This window comes from Labeo rohita, chromosome 13, assembly GCF_022985175.1.
Source record: "Labeo rohita strain BAU-BD-2019 chromosome 13, IGBB_LRoh.1.0, whole genome shotgun sequence".
NCBI classification, from domain to species: domain Eukaryota; kingdom Metazoa; phylum Chordata; class Actinopteri; order Cypriniformes; family Cyprinidae; genus Labeo; species Labeo rohita.
The window spans coordinates 20,334,498-20,357,592 of record NC_066881.1 but is presented as its reverse complement, the minus strand read 5'-3'; the positions used below and the strand labels follow the sequence as shown (position 1 = coordinate 20,357,592).

General features: G+C 36.7%; 1 protein-coding gene across 13 annotated transcripts in view; it reads right to left on the bottom strand.

The window, feature by feature from the left end:
* tacc2 (transforming, acidic coiled-coil containing protein 2) overlaps positions 1–23,095 on the bottom strand; it is an 89,878-nt gene that overhangs the window by 26,499 nt on the left and 40,284 nt on the right. For all 13 annotated transcript variants that reach the window (XM_051126884.1, XM_051126894.1, XM_051126895.1 and 10 more), the window contains 3 exons: positions 22,412–22,924; positions 16,466–16,738; positions 1,168–1,295 (listed from right to left, as the gene is read on the bottom strand). In XM_051126884.1, the coding sequence (XP_050982841.1) occupies positions 1,168–1,295; positions 16,466–16,738; positions 22,412–22,924 (914 nt within the window). The remainder of the gene's footprint in view (positions 1–1,167; positions 1,296–16,465; positions 16,739–22,411; positions 22,925–23,095) is intronic.

Genomic DNA, 23,095 nt, shown 5'->3' with positions numbered 1-23,095 from the left:
AATCCGCGACCCTCTAACGAAGTCCGTCTTTCTAACCATTAGGCCACAACCCCCAATCACAAAATAGTACTCACAAATGTACTGATATTATTTAATGACAAACAACTAAAGAATTGAAGAAGCATAGAGCACAGAAATTATTGTTTGTAAGTATTGTTTGTTAGTTTTTATTCATTTATAGATCTTTCATGAAAAAAACATGTAGAAATACACTGTACATCCACTAGAGGGAGAACAAGTGCAGTGTTTGATAACAAAGACTACTGGACTTCTGCCAGAGAACAATGGAAGTAAAAAGGCATCCTTTTCTTAATTTTCTTTAATAAACAAGAATACTGCTAAAAATCACGAAGAGAAGCGTATTGAATAAAGAATTTAATTAGACCACTGTTTCCAACAAAGCATAAATTGACATCTAAAATTTTCATATAACATATTTTAGGTTCAGTTCATATTTCTAGCTATAGATACTTAGATACTAGATAACTAGATATAGTTATTTCATAACATTTCCTGGGTTTTACAGTTAAGAATAGTTAATTGAAAAAATAATAGTAATGGTCCTAAATTTGTTAATAATAGGCTACTTGGTAAAAAGATGCAGTTAAACATGTATCTAAAATATACCAGTGTTATGTTTCAACATTAATTTGGAGATTCAATGTGAAATTATGACAATATGAATATATTAAAATACAAATACAATCATGATTAATTACAGAAAATGTGATTATTTGTAAATCGATTGACAGAATACAGATGTTAACCTTTTATACATGTGACTGTTGGCAATATTAATTCATTTTACTGTTAAATATGCATTTAAATGTAATTTCTAATTTTACAGATGCCCCAGAAAGAGATTGGGATGGCTCCCAACCTCCTAGCCTTGCTCAATGCTGTCCGCTATAGCAGACATTTAGTATTTATTGTAATTTAATTTAATACTGTCCATTTTTACTTTCTATTAAATATTACAAAATTCATTCAAAATAAGACGCAGTGTCACTATTTGTCAATATCCGGTCATCTTAAGCATTTCCTTAAGCATTTGAAAGTCTAGTAAACTGTCCTGAAGCTAAATAATGAAGTTAAATAATAAGTAAAACTATTTGAATCCACATAGTCTGTGGTGTGAATTGCAATGGAATGGAGATCTACACGTACCTGTGTGTTCTGGGGACAATGCCTCTGAGTTGGTGCAGGGGGGCTCTGTTGGGGGCACTGGTGGGGAAGCAGACTTCACAGGGGTGGTGGACTCAGGGGTTTCGAACGCTCCGTCTGAGTCTGAACTCCTACAGAAGAAACAGTGAGACAGTGACATTAACTTAAGAGTTGATTAATAACCTCACTGAAGTGTAAACATCAAGTTTGTTTTGTTTACATACAACGATGCTGCATATCAAATCCAGCGCTGATACAGCAAACAAGCAAAATCTATTTATGAGACAACACATCGAAGCTCATATTTACACTACAGGATCAAATAAACTGAGAGACACCTAAAGTATATTAAACAATCATTTCTTGTGTGCCAGATCTTATAAACAAATGCATGCATCAGCAAATCTCTAAAAGGCCCTGGTGGATTATCACAGATGGAAATTAAAGTGCTGAACCTGCAGCTAGAAGACCAATAACTGCAGCTCAAACAGAGTCCATTTTCTCTCATTCACTATATTCACTCATTATTTGATTTTAAACCACTGAGTATCACAGTGAAGGTGCTATTTTCACACATTAACACATTTATGCCATTTCAGTCAAGACTGATAATGCCCTTGTTGCTTTTTACGCCAATACAACAAAACATCGGTTTGTGAATGTTTTTTTTGGTCTTGGCATCAGCATATGCAAATCTGACACAATATGTGATATGTGTGATAGCAAAATATAGCAGCAGTCCAAATACAGCAACAAAAGCGCAGCCTCAGACAGATGTGCAGACCCCCACCCAGTCTCACCGCATTAGTCCCTGTCCTTTCTCTCCTGTTACCTCACGCTCACCTCTGCCTGCCTTGGATCATGTATTCATGCCTGGAGGTCCAGCTGAGGCGTCGGAGGAGCCCTAGGGCTGGGTCTGCCCCATCGTCTCCAGATGTCCCTCCCAACAGCGTGTCCCAGCCCCAGCGAGCCCACTGCAGCGGAGACAGAGCCTGCCACGCGCTCACTGCCATATCTGCCACCGATCACAGTCTCACGGTCACTCATACACCTTCTCTATTCCCAATGGTGATTCCTGAAATCTAGAGTGTCAAATCGATCCCTTTGTGTGCTACGTCCCCTTCTCTCTTTTCTCCATCCCTCCCTCTTTTTTATATCGCACACTCTCTCTCTCTTCGATCTATTGCTGAAGGTGGGCTTTATCCAAATGAAACCCGTTGCAGATACTCGCCACTTGCAGACTCACTGCTCGGCTCTCTCTCTCCCCTTAACACATCTTCAGACACGTTTCCCTCCCCCACGGTGAGGAGTGAAGCAGGCTTCCCACTCTGGCTGCTGTAATGTAAAGAAAACCTGTTTTTCTATATATATCAATGTTTTTTGTTTTTTTGTCATTTTACCTCCATCTTATCTATCATCTCTTTCTCTCTATCCGAGCTGAAATACCCAGCTGCATTGCAAGTATAGAACAAAACAGGATTTTTCTGTAAATTCCATCATGGTTTTTTTAATTTGAACTCATTTTTTCACTATTAGCATTTACAGCACGGACTTGGCTGGAGTCATACGCTCAGTTTTGCTGCATCAAACTCTGATGAATGTACTGATGCTTTCAGTGCAGTGAACACACCCATTCCCTGCTGGAAAAACTGCACATTTTGGATGCTAGTCCTCTGCATGGGATGCTAAACTGGGATCTTAACCAACAAGACAATCTAGACTGGGAGCTAATCAGCATAAACCAGCCTTCTGGTGTTTTCTGTAGTTGATTCTGCATCTGACCAGTGTACACTTACAAATATGAGTTGCATTTGTAAGAATGTAAAAGTGCATGTAAAAATGGTAGTGGTCTTTCATGGTGCCAAGTCTTTTTTTTACAGTTAATTTAAATACTGTACCTACAGTGGGGTCAGAAATTAACTTTTCCATTAAGGGGCAATATTTCCCCCTGGAATTGTGGAATACATTTCTGAGGGCAATTTTTATAATCCCCTTATTACTATAAAAACCATATTTTCTCTTTAATGTCAAATACTTACATTTTCCCAATTACTTTAACCAATATTTTAAACTGTCAATAAAAGACTGTTTAAAATTGTATCTAAATTGTATCTAAATCATCGCTGACTAATCTAAGCGCCTGACTGGCCAATATATTCCTAAATTCAACAGAACGTGTTTGATTGGCTACAAGGCTCAACGCTGCACAAAACAGCACGTAAAAGCAATAGCAATCTGATAATGTGAGCCAATCTAAATGTGATTTTTATTTATTTTCACATTTAATTTAATTGCGACAGCCGTAATACGTTGTTTAATTGTGCAGGGGCATTTTTTGCCCCTTTGTCTTGAGTTTCTGGGGCATTTTTGTTACTTTTGGTGGCATTTTTGCCACAAGCCCTCATTAATTTCCAACCCTGACCTACAGTGTATTCAAATGAAATGACATATGCCTGCTAACGTGACAACTGATGTGAAATACCCAGCAAAATAAAGAGATTTACTCTTCATCTCACTGAATGAATGGGAGGAATTGCTTATCTTTTCTGGCTTGATCAGCAAACACAAAGGAACAAAGCATGTACATGCTTGCCAATCATACAATTTCATGCAAAATACTCAAATGCATGCTAAATGGCAAAAGCTCCTCTGCATTGCATTAACTACTCAATGAGGAATTATTAATAATGGCTTTTCATTAAAGGTGTAAATGGATTTACTGTAACAAAGGGAACGAGTGAATGGGAGGTTACAATAATATCCAATAATATTCATCTCTTAAGTACAGGTCAAACCCAAAATCATTGTAATGTAATGGTCTAATGTGATACAGGTATCTCTATTAGAGTAATACAAACAGTATGCATCTTACAAGTGTTTCAATTTATAGTTTATATTACAATATCGATTTGCATTCAAAGATGATATTAATATTATATGCAATAAAATTTAAAGACAGATGGGAAGGGGTGCATTTCTAAAGTCTTTCAGTCTAATTGTACAGCTTTCAGTGTGTTAATGACACTGGGTGAGATAATTATCAGCTGATGAGCATTTCAGCCTGTGCAGGGATGTTTTCACGTATCTGGCAAGCACACTGTTGCCATGGTGACAGTGCTCTCTAGACATATGCTCCCATGTGCTAGACAACGCACACACTGGCAACTTGCACAAAATCCTGGCCGAAGCCTCAAATTTCCATCTCTTTCACATAGATGCACATATGCACAGGAAGTCTATTAGCACGTATAAAAAACATTTATTTTGTGGTATGGGAAAATAAAACGCTGATTTATTTCTGAAAAGTCTGCAGAGGAAATTAGGTGGAACGCTGCATCAAGCTTATGTTCCTCTTGGGGGTTTTAAAAACTAAGAATGAGTTTTCCACATCCTTTTATATTTGAAACTCTCCTCTAGATGGTGGATAAAAAATATATAACACATCTCTTTTAATTAGTAAATCTTATTGAACATATTTATTAACACAACCGAGACAGGAGTAATCACGAATTTCAGCTGTAAATTAAAAATGCAGTAAATAAAAAGAATCTGCAGATGCTGCAGGACAAAATATCTTGTAAACAAGTAAACATCTGCAATAAATAAGTTCTAACATAATGCAAAAGGCTAAAGGAAGGATAAGACATGAGGGATTTTTAGGTGAATTTGTCTGCTTGGAGACAGCCAGGCTTGTCTGGCACAGAACAACACTGCTGGGTTGCAGCCACAGACATTGCTGTGAGCGTGACAACCCACAATGCTGTTCAAACAAAGCTAACCTGAACCGAAAGGACAGCTATTAGTCTGTCAGAGAGGAGAGTGATTAAGAAACTGCTCTGTAAACACATCTGTTAGTATTAACATTTCACAAACACAATACTCCATTAGATCATACTATGTGCATGTTCTCATTTTAAGGATAAACTTGAACATAAGAAAAAAAATATTTGGTTTAAAAAAAAAAAGTCAATTTTTATGCCAGAGGGTACAATGTGTACTAGAGATTGAGGTAATGACAAAGGTTGACCAGTAGAGGGAGACAAAGGCTGTGTGTGGTATACATACTGCCTACTGGTGTGTATATGCTATACTGCAGCAATTTCAAAAAGTGTTCCTAAAGTAATCCCAAATCAGAAGAGTATATACACATATCTCAAAATGACTAATACCAATGGCTATCAAAGTGTTTTATGGGGTAATCACTCCTTCTGACAGTTTTATGCCTAGAATTTATTCAACACTTTATTCATCTCTGTATAAACTGATTAAACCATTAAATCACATAGATGTAATACAGGCATTAGAGGCATAACCCTGGCAGCTCAAGCTGAAGTTACTCTCAGTGTGGAATAATTTTCCTAGTTTTAATAATCACTGATTCAGTTTCACATAAGATGTGATGCTAACATCATGCTAACAAATAAAACTATATTATATGTTAATTATTAATAATATTTCAAGTCAGAAATCCTTCTGCACCACAGAACACTGCATGGAAATGACCAAGGTTCCTCAGCAAAGAACTGCTTCCTCTCTGGAGAAATGCAGCAATTCACCACCAGAACTATCAAATAATTCAAGCTTACTCTTAATATTTTATGTGTGCTAGATCTCCAGCAGGACTGAGTTTATTCCAGAGGCTTTATAGGAGTGATGAGAGACCAGGAGTAGCGTCATATGCATAACTGAATGGGGCATCTCAAAGCTGATTCACCACATGTTGATTATTTTGACACAAGGTTTCAAACAGTGAGACATACTGTTGAAACAAAAAGGCACACGTGCTTGCTGGATGCCCCTATGGCAGCCCTATTATAACATGCCATGGTACTGCATGAATAAGAAAATGGTCGTTACAACACAACAGCAAACTCCAGATAACTTGTAAGTCACAGAAGTGGTGGTTGGCCAATAGTGAATGGCCAAATAGGTATGAGCTAGTCAAACAGTTGAAAGAAAGTTCAGGTCACATGGTTACAGTCTTCACAGAGTTGAATGCTAAGCAGTGCATGAAATCTCCCGCAGTGTACATTTTTCCCAGTAGATCTGAATGTCAGTGCTCATGATACAGCATCAGTATTCTGAAGTGGGTAAGTGCTAGTGACATCGAAGTCAGAACTGGAATGTTAATATAGAGCTTTTTGTTAAATGACTGAGAAACATCACATTGAAATGATGATCTTGTTTATATTGGGACATTTTAATTTAGATATTTTGCCACTAAACTGATAGGAGAATCGGAAAGGAAACATGGAATTATGGGGAAAAAGCGAAAATAACAAAGTAGTCCAAAACAAAACAGTCCAGTTCAGGCTAAATTAATACTTTTATTCAGCAAAGACACATTAAATTGATCAAAAGTGACAGTAAGGACATTTCTAATGTAAAGATTACCGTTTAAAATTAATTAGGTTATTTATTTAGACATTTATATTAATCAAAGAATCCTGAAAAAAATGTATATTAAGCAGCACAACTGTTTTTATCCATGATAAATAATAAGAAATGTTATTTGAGCACCAAATGAACATATTAGAATGATTTCTGAAGGATCATGTGACACTGAACACTGCATTAATGGCTGCTAAAAATTCAGCTTTGCCAACACAGGAATACATTTTTGAAATGTATATATTTTTTAAAAAACTGTAATTATATTCTACAATATCATATGCAACACTAGTCAAAAATTAAGTTTTGATATATTTAAGGTAGGAAATGTATAAAATATCTTCATGGAACATGACCTTTACTTAATATCCTAATGATTTTTGACATAAAAGAAAAATTGATCATTTTGCTACTATTGCTACAAATATACCCATGCCACTTAAGGCTGGTTTTGTAGTCCAGGGTCACATATTTCTGATCAAATTAATGCAATCTTGGTGAATACAAAAGAATTCTTTAGAAACACATACAAACCCCAAATCTTGTATAATGATTATTATTAAATATTATCATTTATTGTTTATATCCAGTTTTATAGTTGTTAATATATAAAACATATTTAAATAATTAAAAATATTTTATATATATATATATATATAATGATGATGGGATAAGAAGTGCAGCAAGTGCATTACAGTGCTTATGCAGAGCTAAAGCCAAAAAATAATGTAAAAATAAAGGCTTGAATAGGAAATTAAAATATTGCATTATGAACGCAATGGTTAATAAAAGGCACTTAAAGGTTCTTCCATCAGATTTCATTCTGTCATGGTGAGCTTCTGGTACAGTAGGTGAGATAAATGACAAATCCAATAATATAAAGCTTTTAGAGTTGCGGTTCAAACTCCCACGTTAACTATGCAGGTACTGTTATGTAAGAATTCTCAAAAGGGGGGGTTGCATAAGCCAACTTTAGATGCTAAAAGCTATGTTAGTTATGGCTGAATGAGCCGCACTGTATGGTGCTACAACACTTGTGCTTAAAGCACAGACTTCAGAGCAGGTTCAAACCTTCCCATCATCCCCAGCTGTGTTGCCTAGAGCAAAAAATTCCAGGTTTTTTGCACAAAAGTCAGTTACAACAATAAAATAACCATTGTGGCTAATAAGATGAGGATTAAACGCAGTAGAATATCTTATATGTTAAAATGTGCTTTATAAACATGGACACAATTGGTTTATAGACTATTTTAAAGAAACAGTTACAGAAAAATAGGGCTATGTGACAATAAAAAGATGCATTGAGATTAATGGATCAATTCCGAATGCATCGCGAATCTCTCTGGAATCGATTCTGAGCTCAGTTTTTAACAGCAGATGGTGCTCTAATGTAATGTTGCACGTCGGCTTCAAATGCTTTTATGACACAACATTACAGCCCACTGTGGACACCCTTTCAATTTCCTTCAACTTTTTCAAACTTTCTGAATGATTAGTTCAGGTTCAAGTGTGTGTAAAGAATAAAGTGTTTTCACAACGCATCATCAGTCGGCCATATTGCCGGCACTGAACATAAACAATGCCACTGAACCAAACAAAACGGCATATTTTGCTGATTATTGCTGCTGAAAATAGTTAATTATTGTCATGTTTTGGGCAGTACTAATCATTCGGACCAGGAAAACCATTTGGAGTACTACAGACTGCCAAAAGTTATAACAAATCAAGGAGAGGAGTGTCTGAGGAACAAAAGGCATTTGTTGTTGGCCAAACTGAACCAGGATTTCCAGGTCAAGAATCTTAAAGACATTTGTGTTTGTTCTTATAATTTCTGGTCAGGTAGGTGAAATATTAGGCAAACATTTAAATAAATACTGCTTGTGTGTATCTTTACCACCTATTAACTTTAGTTTGTCAAAATATTGCGCCCTTTTCTGCTTACTAAGTCTTTCTCTATTTGATTTAGCAGCTTCCACATGTTTTTTCCATGGTTTAGACAGCATAAATTAGCAGAACAACGTATTCCGTAGTACATTAACCGTGCAATCCATGCTGTTGTTTACATCCGAGTATCTCCAACACAGCCGCACATCTGGGTAACTGACCAAATCGTGATGTAAGTGGAAGCAAGCAGAGTACGGCTGTTTCTAAAGCATGCAGTGCCATTTGCTGTTAAAAACTAAGCTCAGAATCGATTCAAGAGAGAATTATGATGCATTCGGAAAAACTCAGAATCGATGCAGAATCATTTCTAGATTCGCAATGCACTGATTTGTCATTATTTACTTCCTCTTATGTTGTTTTAAACCTGTATGCGCTCATTTCTTCAGTGGAACACAAAACGAGCAGAAGGTCTGAACTGCTTTTTTATACAAAATAAAAATGTCTGACAAGCTCCATAAAAGACTAAAAAGAAACATAAAAGCATAATAAAACTAGCCTTTATGACTTGTGCAAGCAATATAAAGCCGAATAAAATTTAAGTCATTATTTACAAAATTTTGGCCTTGAAATCTGTGGTTACCATTTACTTTCATTGTAGAGAAAGGTGCAGCTTTGACTACTAAATTTCTCATTTTGTTTTCCACAGAAGACAAAAATAATGCAGGTTTTGTACTACAAATGATGACAGAATGTTAATTTGGATTTAAAGCAGGCTTATACCACAAACCAAAAGAAATATAGAAACACCAGTCCACCTACACAAAATGTTTTTTCATGATCAATGCCATTCTGCTTTTCTGAATGTCTACAACATAAATAGCCTCACTCTCTCTCTTTTTCCCCTCCCCCTTTTCTCCAACACATCTCAGTGTTCTATTTCTCTCTCATTCCCTCAATGCTGCAGCATTAGCCTCCATCCCCCACAAAAACACACATCTCTCTCCTATTAAATACAGCCATTACTCCCCCATCCAGACGTCTGCAAGCCCGCCAGACTGGAACACACACGTCAATATGCTTAAACACATATAGAGTCTTATTGCCGCCAGTAAACAGCGGATGTAAATAAACATCATGTCTGATTGTGACATCACAAAGACACAATAACAATCCCCTCCTCCTTTGTAATTGCCGTCTCTCTGACTATACTCAATACTTATTTTTCTCACAGCACAGGTATTGCTAAAGGAATACTCACATGCAGACTCAAACCAGGTGAGCAAACCAGCTGAAAACAACAACAACACTACCAGCGATGACAATGAGGTCGTCAAGAACCCTCCTCTCAGGTTCTTACTCACATGCTCTCGGGACGCTCCTGAGAGGGACAGGGAGGCTGTCCGTTCTCAGCGGACTCCACTGCTCCCATCCTCTGCTATATGATCTCCACTAGCACCCGTCTCCCTCCTCCTCCCCCCGGCCTGCGCCTCCTGTTCCTCCACGTCTCTCGTCCTGAGGGCCCTTGGGCTGGCGTCAGACAAACGCTGCTTGGCTGCAGTAGATCCGGAGCAGATGGCATCAGGGGCATACAGGCGCCCCGCACTCAGCCCTCAGCATCCCTTCATTTCGCTCTCTCTGACTCCTCCGTCTCGGACTATATTGCATCAGGCTGTATCTCTCTCTGTATCCTTGACAACAATAGAACAGGACTGCTAAGCCTTGTGGGTAGAGATGTGGAAAGATGCGAAGAGCAAGAGAAGAGGGAGGGAATAAGCGATGCTCCTGCTCTCTAGTCTTCAACACACTCTTCTCATTGGCTTGTTGTGGCGCTCGGTGAAGCGGCTGCTGGTTTTCTCCATAACCCCTCCCTCTCTAACTCTCTCTCTCTTTCTCTGTCTCTCTTTTTGTACCTCCCCAGGGACCAGAGTGCTTTAAAAGATGAGCAGCTTTTCCCTGTCGATCTGAGCTCTCTTGTGCCGATCAGCACAGCGAAAGCAAACAATAGCCGACACCACGACAAGCTGAAAGACACAGGTCTCTTTTTCGCAAACTGAGAGCATGCGGTCACTCCTGTCTTTTGTTATGTAACACCTTTTATAGTTTCTCTGTTTTTCTATTTTTTTTTATTGCCCTAAATTACACCACCATCTCTCCCCTGTTGAAGCAGAGTGACATTGTGAGATTCTCACATTACAGGAACTTAACTAGATAAGAAACTTAACCCTCATGGTCTGTTTGGGGTCTGAGAGACCCCTAGGGCATTTAGTAGAATCTTGAAAAATGTACTTTAAAAATTAAGAAAAAATGACTCATATACTTTATTGTCGTTCAAACACAAAAGAACATATTCTGAAGAACGTTGGATCCAAACTGACTTTCACGGTATTGATCATAAAATACTGAGATTTCCAAGATACATTCTTGTTCCATGGAAGAAAGAAATTTATACTAGTTTAGAACAACATGATGATGAGTAAATGATGAATGAATGTTCATTTTTGGGTGAACGGTCCCTTTAATAAAGTGTTTGTTTCATTCTTCATTTTTCATCAGATAATACCTTGTAAACTACATTTCAGCCTGATAACATGCATCAAACATTAAAATGTTATATAACTTCTGTACAGAAATAAAAATGCTCTGAATTTTATATGCTAAGATTCTTTAAATCTAGAAAGTGCATTTTGTGAGGGTTAAAGAATTAGTTCCCTTCCAGAATGAACATTTCCTGATAATTTACTCACCTCCAAAAAGTTTTTTATGGAAAACATTCCAGGATTTTTCTTTATATAGTGGACTTCAACCGGAGCACATGGGTTGAAGGTCCAAATTGTGGTTTCAGTGCAGCTTCAAAGGACTCGATCCCAGTCAAAGAATAAGGGTCTTACCTAGAGAAACGATCGGTCATTTTCTTAAAAAAAAAAAAATAATAAAAATGTATATACTTTTTAACCACAAATGCTCATCTTTCACTAGCTCGACTTTACATAGTAAAGCTACACATTACGTAGTCACATTGGAAAGGTCACGTGTGACGTAGGCAGAAGTACTGACCCAGTGTTTACAAAGCAAACGTGCAAAGACCAAGTCAAACGCCCCTTACCAAAAAAGGTAAAACAACCTTGGACGATTTTGAAATTGAGTTTTTCATCCTACCCTACATTTTTAACCAAAGTTACAAAGAACTAACCACTCATGAACTTTCCAATGTGATTACATAATGCGTGAAGTCGCGGACATGCATTGCAGAGCTAGTGCAAGATGAGCATTTGTGGTTAAAAACTATATACATTTTTTAAAAATGACAGATCGTTTCACTAGATATGACCCTAATTCCTCTCCTGGGATCGTGAAGAGTCCTTTGAAGCTGCATTAAAACTGCAGTTTGGACCTTCAACCCGCTGGCTCTCATTAAAGTCCACTATATGAAGAAAAATCCTGGAATGTTTTTCTTCAAAAACCTTAATTTCTTTTCGACTGAAGAGAGAAAGACATGAACATCTTGGATGACATGGGGGTGAATAAATTATCAGGAATTTTTTATTCTGTAAGTGAACTAATCCTTTAAAGCTTTAAAAAATGTCAAAATGGGTTTTGATGGGATCAGAGGAACATACAGTATTTAAATAAATGCCAATAATGAAGTCAACAGAGTTTACGGGAAATTTTTAAGCGGTGCAGCCACTGACAGATATTGCAAAGTCAGTTTTTTTTTAAGATTCATAACATGGGCTTTTAGTATCTAGGCTGAACTGAGTCAAACATACAGAGTATGAAGTGAACTAAATGAACTAATCCTTTAAAGCTTTAAAAAAAATGTCAAAATGGGTTTTGATGGGATCAGAGGAACATACAGTATTTAAATAAATGCCAGTAATGAAGTCAGCAGAGCTTACAGGAAATAGCAACATCCAAACAAATCAACTAATAATGCATAAATTAACTGCATGTACATCAGTCTTGAGGACTCTCTGATTTATTACTGCTGTTCTCTTTTGCACAGGTCAAAGTCATGATATATCAACCCCCCCTGAGAACAGAAAGAGGTAATGGCAGAAAGCAGCCATCAGTCCTGATGTTCTCAAATGACAGATACATTTAAAATCTCAATGCATATGTTATGAAAGGGTCTGTAGGTGTGATCTGGAAAAGCAAAAACGAGAATGAAAATGAGAGACAACTCAAAAGAAAGAGAGTTTATCAGCCTGAAGGGGAGTAGTAGCGATTCACACAGGTCCAGCTAATCCATATTGATTTACAGAATGAGACAGCAGCGGTTGTGGGAAATTGGGACATTGGTGGGGGCATCTGAAACATGAGGATTATAAATCTATTGTTCACTCATGAGAAAGCAGAACAAAGAGCTTTTCGCACAGATCTGCCTATTAACTTACAGTATAGAGCCTGAGGACTGGAGTAGGGAAAGTCTTCATACCCCAAAGTTAACTAAAGCTTTGTTGTGTGTCTGTGTTTGTATATGACATGGATATGAACCTCTAAAGAAAAAGAGATTAGCAAAATTAACATAAACCTGAAACCCTGAGCCAGGGGCCGTTTCTCAGAAAAGGAAAGGTGGGCTGTGACTCTTCAAGAAAAAAAACTGAAGAAATTATCGACCACACAAAAATAAAACAAATGTTATAAAATACAAGATAAAATATTGCACAAAGCGTTAATTTTTCTACAGCAATACTGTAGAGCAAGCAAAAGCAATGGACAAGGTTTCAGAGGGAGGGAACGTGGTTTCTTAATGCTCATTGAATTTTCGTTGAGCTTTAAGAGTGCTGTGAATGTAGGGGTGAAAACAAATTGTAGTAACAAATAAAATTAATACATAGAAAAATTTTAAATGTACAATTTATTATATGATTTCCACATTATTTTTATGTCAAAAAATTGATGATTTCAATATGCTGTATGTTAATATAAACATAAGATATCATGGTACAAGTAAGGAAAATAATGATCTATATGCATTTAGCCCAGAGAGAAATGCATTACAGTCCACAGCCTGCCACTAAAACTTTTTGAAAATATAAAATGATCACCGAAAGCAAAAACATGCACTATTGCACAAAGGGTGATAATAATGTAGCTTCAGGGCGTTCACACAATGAACGAGATAGTCAAAGTCACTGGTCCTGTAGTCAACCATCCTAATGCTGGAGACCGCTAGTCTGTTCAAACCTCGTATCCTATTATGACTTCCCTTCTCTCAGCTCAGTGTATTTAATGACATACGCTTTATTGCTTCTGGAAAATTCTGTAACCAGCAAGGAACACAGTGTTCTCAGCATCTATATGCAGCTTATGTTTTCAATTCAGCAGAAGCCAGTAGCTACTTTTCCCTCACTCTGATTTTTATGAGCAACAGTGATGAAAAACAGCCATCTATGGTAAATTACAGCAACAGCGAATGGGGTTTTTAAAGACCTGTCACCAATTTAATGGCTGTCTGTGTCAGACAGCTGGAAGACATGTGACAGTGACATTAAATAACTCATTATTTTACAATAAAAGACACTTACAACAATGCTGTCACACGCAGAGGGAGAGTGTATAGTGTGTACTGACAACTTCATCCTATGCTCAGACACAGGAAATTGAAAATTAAATTTTTAAGCCGTGCAGCCACTGAAAGATATTGCAAAGGCAGTTTTTTTTAAAGATTCATAACATGGGCTTTTAGTATCTAGGCTGAACTGAGTCAAACATACAGAGTAGAAAGAGCATATTCGCTCATTCTGTATATATAACATATATATAATATTTACCACGAATTATGAATCAGTAAGCTGTTTTTTGCTTTGTTAAGTTAAAACATTATCAAACCCTTACATTATATAGCTAGTGGTATGATGACTACTAGTGTATTAGGCTACATTTTGCCATGTCAAAAGTGTAAATGTTTACATTAACTTGTTCTATATACCTGTTTTTCAGATAGTGGTAACTCATATATATGGTAGGGAATACAAAATCACAAAAACTACAAATGACCTTAAAAAAAAAAAAGAAAAACACGAGAGAGTGAGAAAAATTATAAAGAAGGAACGCCCTTGGTAGTAGTTTGCAGAAGGGACAGGCTGAATTTCCTAATGGATGTTTTATGTTGAGATGCATTAAGCTGGTGCCCCAGGACATCAGTTTATATTTGGCTAGATGGTGGTGCACTTCTGAAATAATCTCATTATGCAAATGCTGCTTTTAAGATTAAGTTCTCACATCTGCATTCTGCATCCTTTGATGGGTAGATAAGATACTCTCTTAAAAATAAAGGTGCTTCACGATGCAAGGTTCATAGAAGAACCTTTTTTGTCTAAATGGTTCCATAAAGAACCTTTAACATCTGAAAAATCTTTCTGTTTCACAGAAAAAGAAGGTTCTTCAGATTTAAAAAAGGTAAGAAAGAAACGGTTCTTTAAAGAACCTTTGACTGAATGGTTCTTTGTCTAACCAAAAATGGTTCTTCTATGGAATCGCTGTGAAGAACCTTTTAAAGTTTTTGCACATTGTTTTCTGAGAGAGTAAGGCTGTTTTTATCTACATTGAAGGCTGTATTTTTTGTTCTGATTTGTGTTTACAAGCTGTGTGCTGCAGTGGGCAGCAGAGCTCAGTTCCAATGCTGAAAGACACACATAAACACGTGCTCGCCCTCTGCTGTCTGATAGAAGAAATGCAAGCTGAGCTCATCGCTTGTCAACGTGGCTGAGTCATCCTGCTCTCTTTACAAACATGGCACAGCCTCTGATAGATGTATAAAGTTTTACAACAATGTGCACAAATGGAAATGAGTCATCTACAGTAGCAGCAACACAATCTATGGCAATACAATATCTTAAAGCAACAGAGAGATTGTTTTTGCTTTTATGTCAGAATTAAAGGGATAGATCAAGGCCCAGGACGGTAGTAAGGATATTGTTAAAATAGTCCATGTGACATCAATGGTTCAACTTCATTCAATTTCTTCTCTTCCATTTTAGTCTTCAACCACTGATGTCACATGGACTTTTTTAACAATGTCCTTACTACCTTTCTGGGCCTTTAATGTGTCAGTTGTGTTGCTGTCTATGCAGGGTCAGAAAGCTCTCGGATTTCATCAAAATTATCTTAATTTGTGTTCCGGAGATGAACACAGGTCTTACTGGTTTGGAACATGAAGGTGAGTAATTAATGACAGAGGTTTCATTTTGGGATAAGCTAACCTATTAAATTCTAGCACAAATACTACTCTAAACAAAAAACGGTACTATAATAACAGAGATACTGTTTAAAATTAAGACAAAAAAATGTTAGTAGAATATCCATGGTTCACGTGTTGAACTATACCTGTGGCTATTCTGCTAGGATGTTTGTGTGAACTTGAGGGGAAGTGACTTTGGCCACTAAAAATCACCTTGAAAACAGGTTAAAATAAAAATGTCTACAAAAGAAAATTTAGCCCTGAGAAAAGTTCCTGAAAAAAAAATTAGGGGCACTGTGTTCTGCATATATATTGCGGTAAAGATGCATACAAAGCCTGGTGCCAATAGTCTTTATGGTAAATTAATTTCTGGGAGCCTCAGTCATAAAATGAGTACAGACATAGGGGAAATATACAATGTGTTGAGGTACTCCGTGTACAGTACTGTACTTCCAGTTTATGGCACAACTCCCTCTGCATCATCACTGCTATTATTATCAGCACAGTCAACAAAAACCTCCAAATGCATTGAAATTATGTCTTACAGTCAGATCGATTTAAATATTTCATAAATTCTCACAAGTGTGAAAATTAAAAAACAGACTAGATGGATCAAGAGCATCTGAAAGCAGCCTTGTATGAATTATAACACCCACACAGGGAGGCATATGAGTGGTAAAAGTGTTATGCTCTGCGACTCATCCAAGGTTCTTAAAATAACCACAAACCAAAAATAATACTAATTCGAGTGTACAGTATCTCTACACTTGTGGCATCCTCACAATGTTCTAAAAAAGAAAAAACTGTATACTGTTAAGCACACAGTAAATGATCATGTCCTACCTTGTTGAAGGCTCAGAGTGCTGGAGCTGTTGGATTTGAGGAGGCACAGGGGCAGCAGGGGGAGCCTCGGGTAGATCAGAAGGAGCAGGAGAAAGAGGAAGGATCTGTGGCTCAGGGGGAACCCTGTCCGGAGGGGTAGGGGGCGGTGTGGGGAACTCGACTATGTCCTGGAGCAGGTGGGCAGGGAGGGCAGGAACAGTGTCGTGCTGTGGTAGGGGTGGTAAGGGAGAGGGAAAAGGCTCACTCCTTTCAGCAGCTTCTACCAGAGGAGACCTGAACAAAACCACAAATACACAGGCAAACACACAGGGCAGGGTGAGGAGTGACGCACTGTTACCTATTAAATTGTTCACGTAAGAACCATTGTCATAGTACACAAACAAAAATATGGTGATGATCTCAGATCTGAAACATCAGCAAAGCAAGATTTTTTTATTCTTGTTATATATATATATATACATACAGATAGATGATTGATAGACAGATAGATAGATAGATAGATAGATAGATAGATAGATATAGATACAGATATAACTATAGATATATATAGATATATATAGGCTATCGTTCAAAAGTTTGGAGTCAGTATGATTTTTATTAAAAGAAATTAATAATTTTATTCAAAGAAACTGTTAAATGACAGTAACACTAAAGACATTAAAGCAATTTATACAAAACATTTATACAGAAGATTTACATTTCAAATAAATGCTCTGAACTTTCTATTTACCAGAGAATCCTGTCAAAATGTATCATGATGTCTGCAAAAATATTAAACTCTTTTCTACATTAATAATAATAAACCTTCAGCACCAAATCAGCATATTACAATGATTTACGAAGAATCATGTGAAACTGAAGACTGGAGTAAGTAAAATAGAAACAGTTATTTAAAATTGTAATAATATTTCATGCTAATACTTTTTTACTGTATTTAATTTTTTATATGCAGCATTATTTATTTATTATTATTACTATTTAATATTTATTATTATTATTATTTATTTTATAAATGCAGCATTAATGATCACAAGAGATTAAAAAAAAAAATCCCAAACTTAAGAAGTGTATTCATATTTGCTATGAATTATAAATCAACGACTTGTTTTCTGATTTGTTTGCTGATGAACCACAAAAAGATACATGCTGTATACACAAATGATAACTTTATCTGATTTTTCAGTAACACTTTCCAATAAGTAGTTAACTACTTTAGTTAACATGATCTAAGAATGAATACTTATACATCATTTTGAATCTTAATCTTAATTTCAACATTTACTAATGCTTTATTAAAATCAAAAGATGTGCTTGTTAACAGTAGTTAATGCACTGTGGATTAATATGACTGTATTTTTATTAAGTAACAATAACAAAAATGAATAAATACTGTAATGTATTACTCATTGTTCATTCAGGTTAATTAATACATTGACTAACATTAACTAATGGAACCTAATGTGAAGTGTTACCACTTTTGCATACAATATTAAATGACATAATGTTAAACATCATTCCTACCATCCCTCCTGCACACTCGGCAGGGAAAAAATGCAATAGCTAAGCAACATCACAGACAAAACCTAACCCAACAGGCAGAGCAGCAGACAGCCCTTCAGCTGCTCCTGTCAAGGGGTGTGCCTCATGTCACATACTAAAAATACAGCTCACTCCACCACACAGCCTAAACAACTGTACATAGCACTGCTCCATCTCATCAGAAACAGTTGTAGACAGTTTGCAAAATTGCTCTCTAATCATGCCTACGCACGCATCCAAGTATTACGATCCTCTCCTTCCTTCGCTTTAGCCAGATAGTGGGAGATTGCATGTTGTACATAACCACAAACCACCACTTTAATGAACACAACAAGGTTCCTAATGCACCAGAGTTAATGGGAAGAGCACAAACACAAAATCTAATCTCCCAGGAGCAGCTGTGTCCATAGGAATGAGTCCAGACAGGGTTTTTAATAGCAAACAGACTCCACTAAATAAAGGCAGCAGGGGGGAGCTGGAGTGTTAGCAGCCATAAAAATAACAACGTCACTACTGTTAGCACAGCCGACATACAGCTTTTTCACAGTCCTATATACGCACACTCCACTGACTGACGGCAGTACTTAAGGCATAATTAGATAAGTACAATGTTGTTAGCTTTGAGCTAAGAGGGGCTGCGTCATACTGTTCTCTTAATAATTGCAATTATTAAGGTCTATTGTATTATTTTATAATGTAAAATTGCTGAACATTTTGACTAAGAGTTCCTTTTTAAAGCTTCACTAACATAATTGTGTTCCATTAACTCCAAATAATTGCAATGGCTAATGTGTGTTGCTATGGTAACTGTTGCTTAGCTCTTATCACGCATCACAAGGTTTTCTAAGCAACCCTCTCTCTCTCTCACTCTCTCTTTCAGGAGCCATTGCATCCACACAGTCTAATTCGTTCATACAACTGCAAGTAGATTTAAGACAGTCTGAAATGAAAAACAAATGTGGAACAAGCTAGCTAAATGACATGGAATAGTTTAAAAATGACATATTCATCTGCCGTACATAAAATGAGTGAAAGCAGGGAATACAGAAGCTTGTTATGGTTTGCACTATAAAAAATGAGCATGAGCTCTTAAATTTAGCATTGTTGTGTTTTCATTCAGCTGTTGTGGCTGAGGCGCTAAAACCAAGACGATATACATAAAATAAACATGTTCTCTTAGGGTAACCTAACAGCTTCAATAAAACGGTTGCTGTGCAGGCCTTTAATAAAACCTGCATAGTTGCACTGCCCTCCAAAAGTTTGGAAACACCCCTGGCAAAGTGTGGTTTTGGATGATATCAGCGTAAATCCTTATCATTTTTTGGTGCAAATACATTAAAGTAACTTGGCATTATCATTGAAGATCAGCAATAATAATTTTCGCTTTGATTACATAATAATGGCAATATATACATGTCAAAGTCAGACATGCCCCTTTGCCAGCTGTGATGCCTGGTTACTGGTTTAAACTTGGCCCAGGTTTTTAAAAGATTTTTTCCAAACTTTTGGAGGGCAGTGTATCTAAACAAGATAATATGTGACCCTGGACCACAAAACCAGTCATAAGGGTCAGTTTTTGGAAACTGAGATTTATACATAATCTGAAAGCTGGATAAACAAGCTTTCCATTGATGTATGATAGTTAGAATAGGGCAATATTTGACTGAGATACAACTTTTTGAAAATCTGTAATCTGAGGGTGCAAAAAATCAAAATATTGAAAATATTGCCTTTAAAGTTGTCCAAATTAAGTTCTTAGCAATGCATATTACTAATCAAAAATTAAGTTTTGATAATATTTAAGGTAGTAAATTTACAGAATATCTTCATCTTTACTAAATATCCTAATGATTTTTTCATACAAAAGAAAAATCGATAATTTTGACCCATACAATGTATTCATGGCTATAGCTACAAATATACCTGTGCAACTCATGACTGGTTTTGTGGTCCAGAGTCACATATTAGCTTGTAAATGTGGAAAGTTGATAGCTAGCCTAAAACATCTAACTAAAACCACAAGGCTATAGTTTCGCGCTGTACTTCATTTATATATGAACACTCAAAAGCCACATAGTTCAAAATACCATCTCAGGACAATCCAAAATAAAATAAAATAAATTCAAATGCCACAAACAATATGTATCAAAGCGTTTTATGGGTTTGCGCCTAAAAGCATTTCGAAAAGTGTTTACAGAGGTGTTTACTGCACATTACCAAGAGTAAAGGTATCCACACCCATAAAGTGCAGTGCAATCCACATTCATTACAATAACGGAAGTTAACCTTCTGTCAACACAGAGCAAATCATTATCATCAGTTGTCTGACACTATCAAAACAAACAGAGTGAGCATGCTAGCAAATTTGACAGACTTCACAACACTCTTCCTTATTCCCTCCCTGTCTTCCTACTGTCCCTCCCCCATTAGTCCAGAAAGATCATCCCAAACCATCTGTAATTGACATCTCTCCAAATATCCACAAGTCTGTATTTTTAGCAGTTCACAATATTAGTCAATTCAAATGAGAAAAATGTCATTTTAAACAGAAAAAGAGGTATAGAACTCACCCGAGATCAGTACCCAGAGTAAAGTGTGCGACTATTCTTTTAGACAAGCCACTCAAAATTCCTCAGCAGCCACTTCACACCCCCTCTCTTTTATTTCTCACTATATCTCTCTCTTTCTCTGGGTCTCTTGAGGGTCTATCTATCTATCAATCTATGTATCTATCTATCTTCTCACACAGAGTAATATTCTCAACTGGAGCGGCCCTGAACTATGGCTTTTGTTCCACACTGACAGACCTCTTGGTATGACCTCATGTGAGGGCGTTGGTGCAAATAGCAAACACATATGCATGCTTAAGCAAGACACGTGCACGCACGCACACACACATACTGACAGATACATGCAAAATTCCTTTAGTCCACATCTGTGGCAGGCAACAAAGAGTGGGCCGTTTAGGGATCCTGGGACAAATGCACACAGTCAAAGTTTCTCTCTCTTCTTTCCCCTCATTCTCACTCCCTATCACTTTGTCCACCACTCTCTCTTTCCTTTTATCTTTCTTTCTCTCTGGCTCCGGCATGTCTTTCTAAATGAGGTGCTAGGCTAAAACCTCTGACTGACAAGCACCAAGTGCTCTACTTTCATCTGTTGTGGCTGCTGTGATAGACTAAAGAGAGGGAGTGGGGAGTAATGACAAAACGAGAGTGTACATTGCAATCCTCCATACAAAACATGTGCTTTAAAACAATTTAGACATATAGGTCTTTGAACGCCCAGGTAGCATTTTGGTTCATTTAAGCAATGCAATATCTGATTTAACCCAACCAGACAAATATTGTTTCCTGGACCTATTCTGGCATCCTGTACATAATCATCATTTAAGAGAGATTTTTTTTGTGGCAAGTAGCAACTAACTCAATAGCAAACCTAAGAAGTGGTAAATACACTAACAGTCAAGAGTTTTTGAACGGTAAGATTTTTAATGTTTTTTAAGAAGTCTCTTCTGCTCACCAAGCCTGCATTTATTTGATTCAAAATACAGCAAAAACTTTTGAAATACTTTACTATTTAAAATAACCCTTTTCTATTTAAATATATCTTAAAATGTATTTTTTTGCAAAGCTGAATTTTTAGCATCATTCTTCCAGTCACATGACCCTTCAGAAATCATTCTAATATTCTGATTTGCTGCTCAGAAAACATTTTTTATTATTATTATTTTGAAAACAGCTGAGTAGAATTTTTTCAGGTTTCTTTGATGAGTAGAAAGTTCAGAAGAACAGCATTTATCTGAAATATAAATCTTTTGTAACATTATAAATGTCTTTATCATCACTTTTGATCAATTTAAAGCATCCCTGCTAAATAAAAGTAACTTTATTTTAATTTTTATGTTCTATAATTTTTTCTCCCCCAAAAAGTGTGTATAATGTGTAAAAAAAAATGTGTAGTGTATAATGTTACAACATTTTTTTGTTTCAGATAAATGCTGATCTTTGTATCTTCCATTCATCAAAGAACCCTGAAAAAAATGTACTCAACTGTTTTAAATATTGAGAATAATAATAATAATACCAATAAATGTTTCTTGAACAGAAAATAAGAATATTACAATGACTTTTAAAGGATCATGTGATACTGAAGAGTGGTGTAATGATGCTGAAAATGTAGGTTTGATCACAGGAGTAAATTACATTTTAAAATATATTCAAATAGAAAACAGTTATTTTAAATAGTAAAAAATATTTCATAACATTACTGTGGCTTTTGCTGCATTTTGGATCAAATAAATGCAGGCTTGGTAAGCAGAAGAGGATTCTATAAAAAACATGGGAAAACTTTTGACTGGTAGTGGAATTTTATGAAAGTGCATAAGAAACATTTAGGAGGTCTTACCTGTAGTCTTGTGATTCTTCTGGCTGCTTAGTAACAGGGGCAAAACTCTCCTCAGGTGCAGGGGGAAAACTCTTCTCAGGCGCAGTAGGAAAATTCTCCTCAGGTATAGGGGAAAAACTCTCCTTAGGTGCAGGGGGAAAACTCTCCTCAGGTGCAGGAGGAAAACTCTCCTCAGGTATAGGAGGAAAACTCTCCTCAGGTGCAGGAGAAAAACTCTCTTCAGGTATAGGAGGAAAACTCTCCTCAGGTGCAGGAGGAAAACTCTCCTCAGGTATAGGAGGAAAACTCTCCTCAGGCGCAGGAGGAAAACCCTCCTCAGGTATAGGGGAAAAACTCTCCTTAGGCGCAGGAGGAAAACTCTCCTCAGGTATAGGTGAAAAACCCTCTTCAGGTGCTGGGGGAAAACTCTCCTCAGGCGCAGGGGGAAAGCCCTCTTCAGGAGCAGGGGGAAAATATTCTTCAGTTGGGGTTTGGAATAGTTCAGCCTGAGGCGATCCGAGGGTCTCAAATGGTCTGGAGAGAAAATAAACAGAAAGAACAAATGTTGCTTACAGTTTGTCTCAATGCAAACGCCTCATAGCCTGCATGCATGTAAGTGTATGCGTCCGCTCAAATATGAGAAGCCCAGTGTGTGTTTGTGCGTGGGTATGAAAGGATTCTTTCTTGCACTAAAGGGCATGAGTT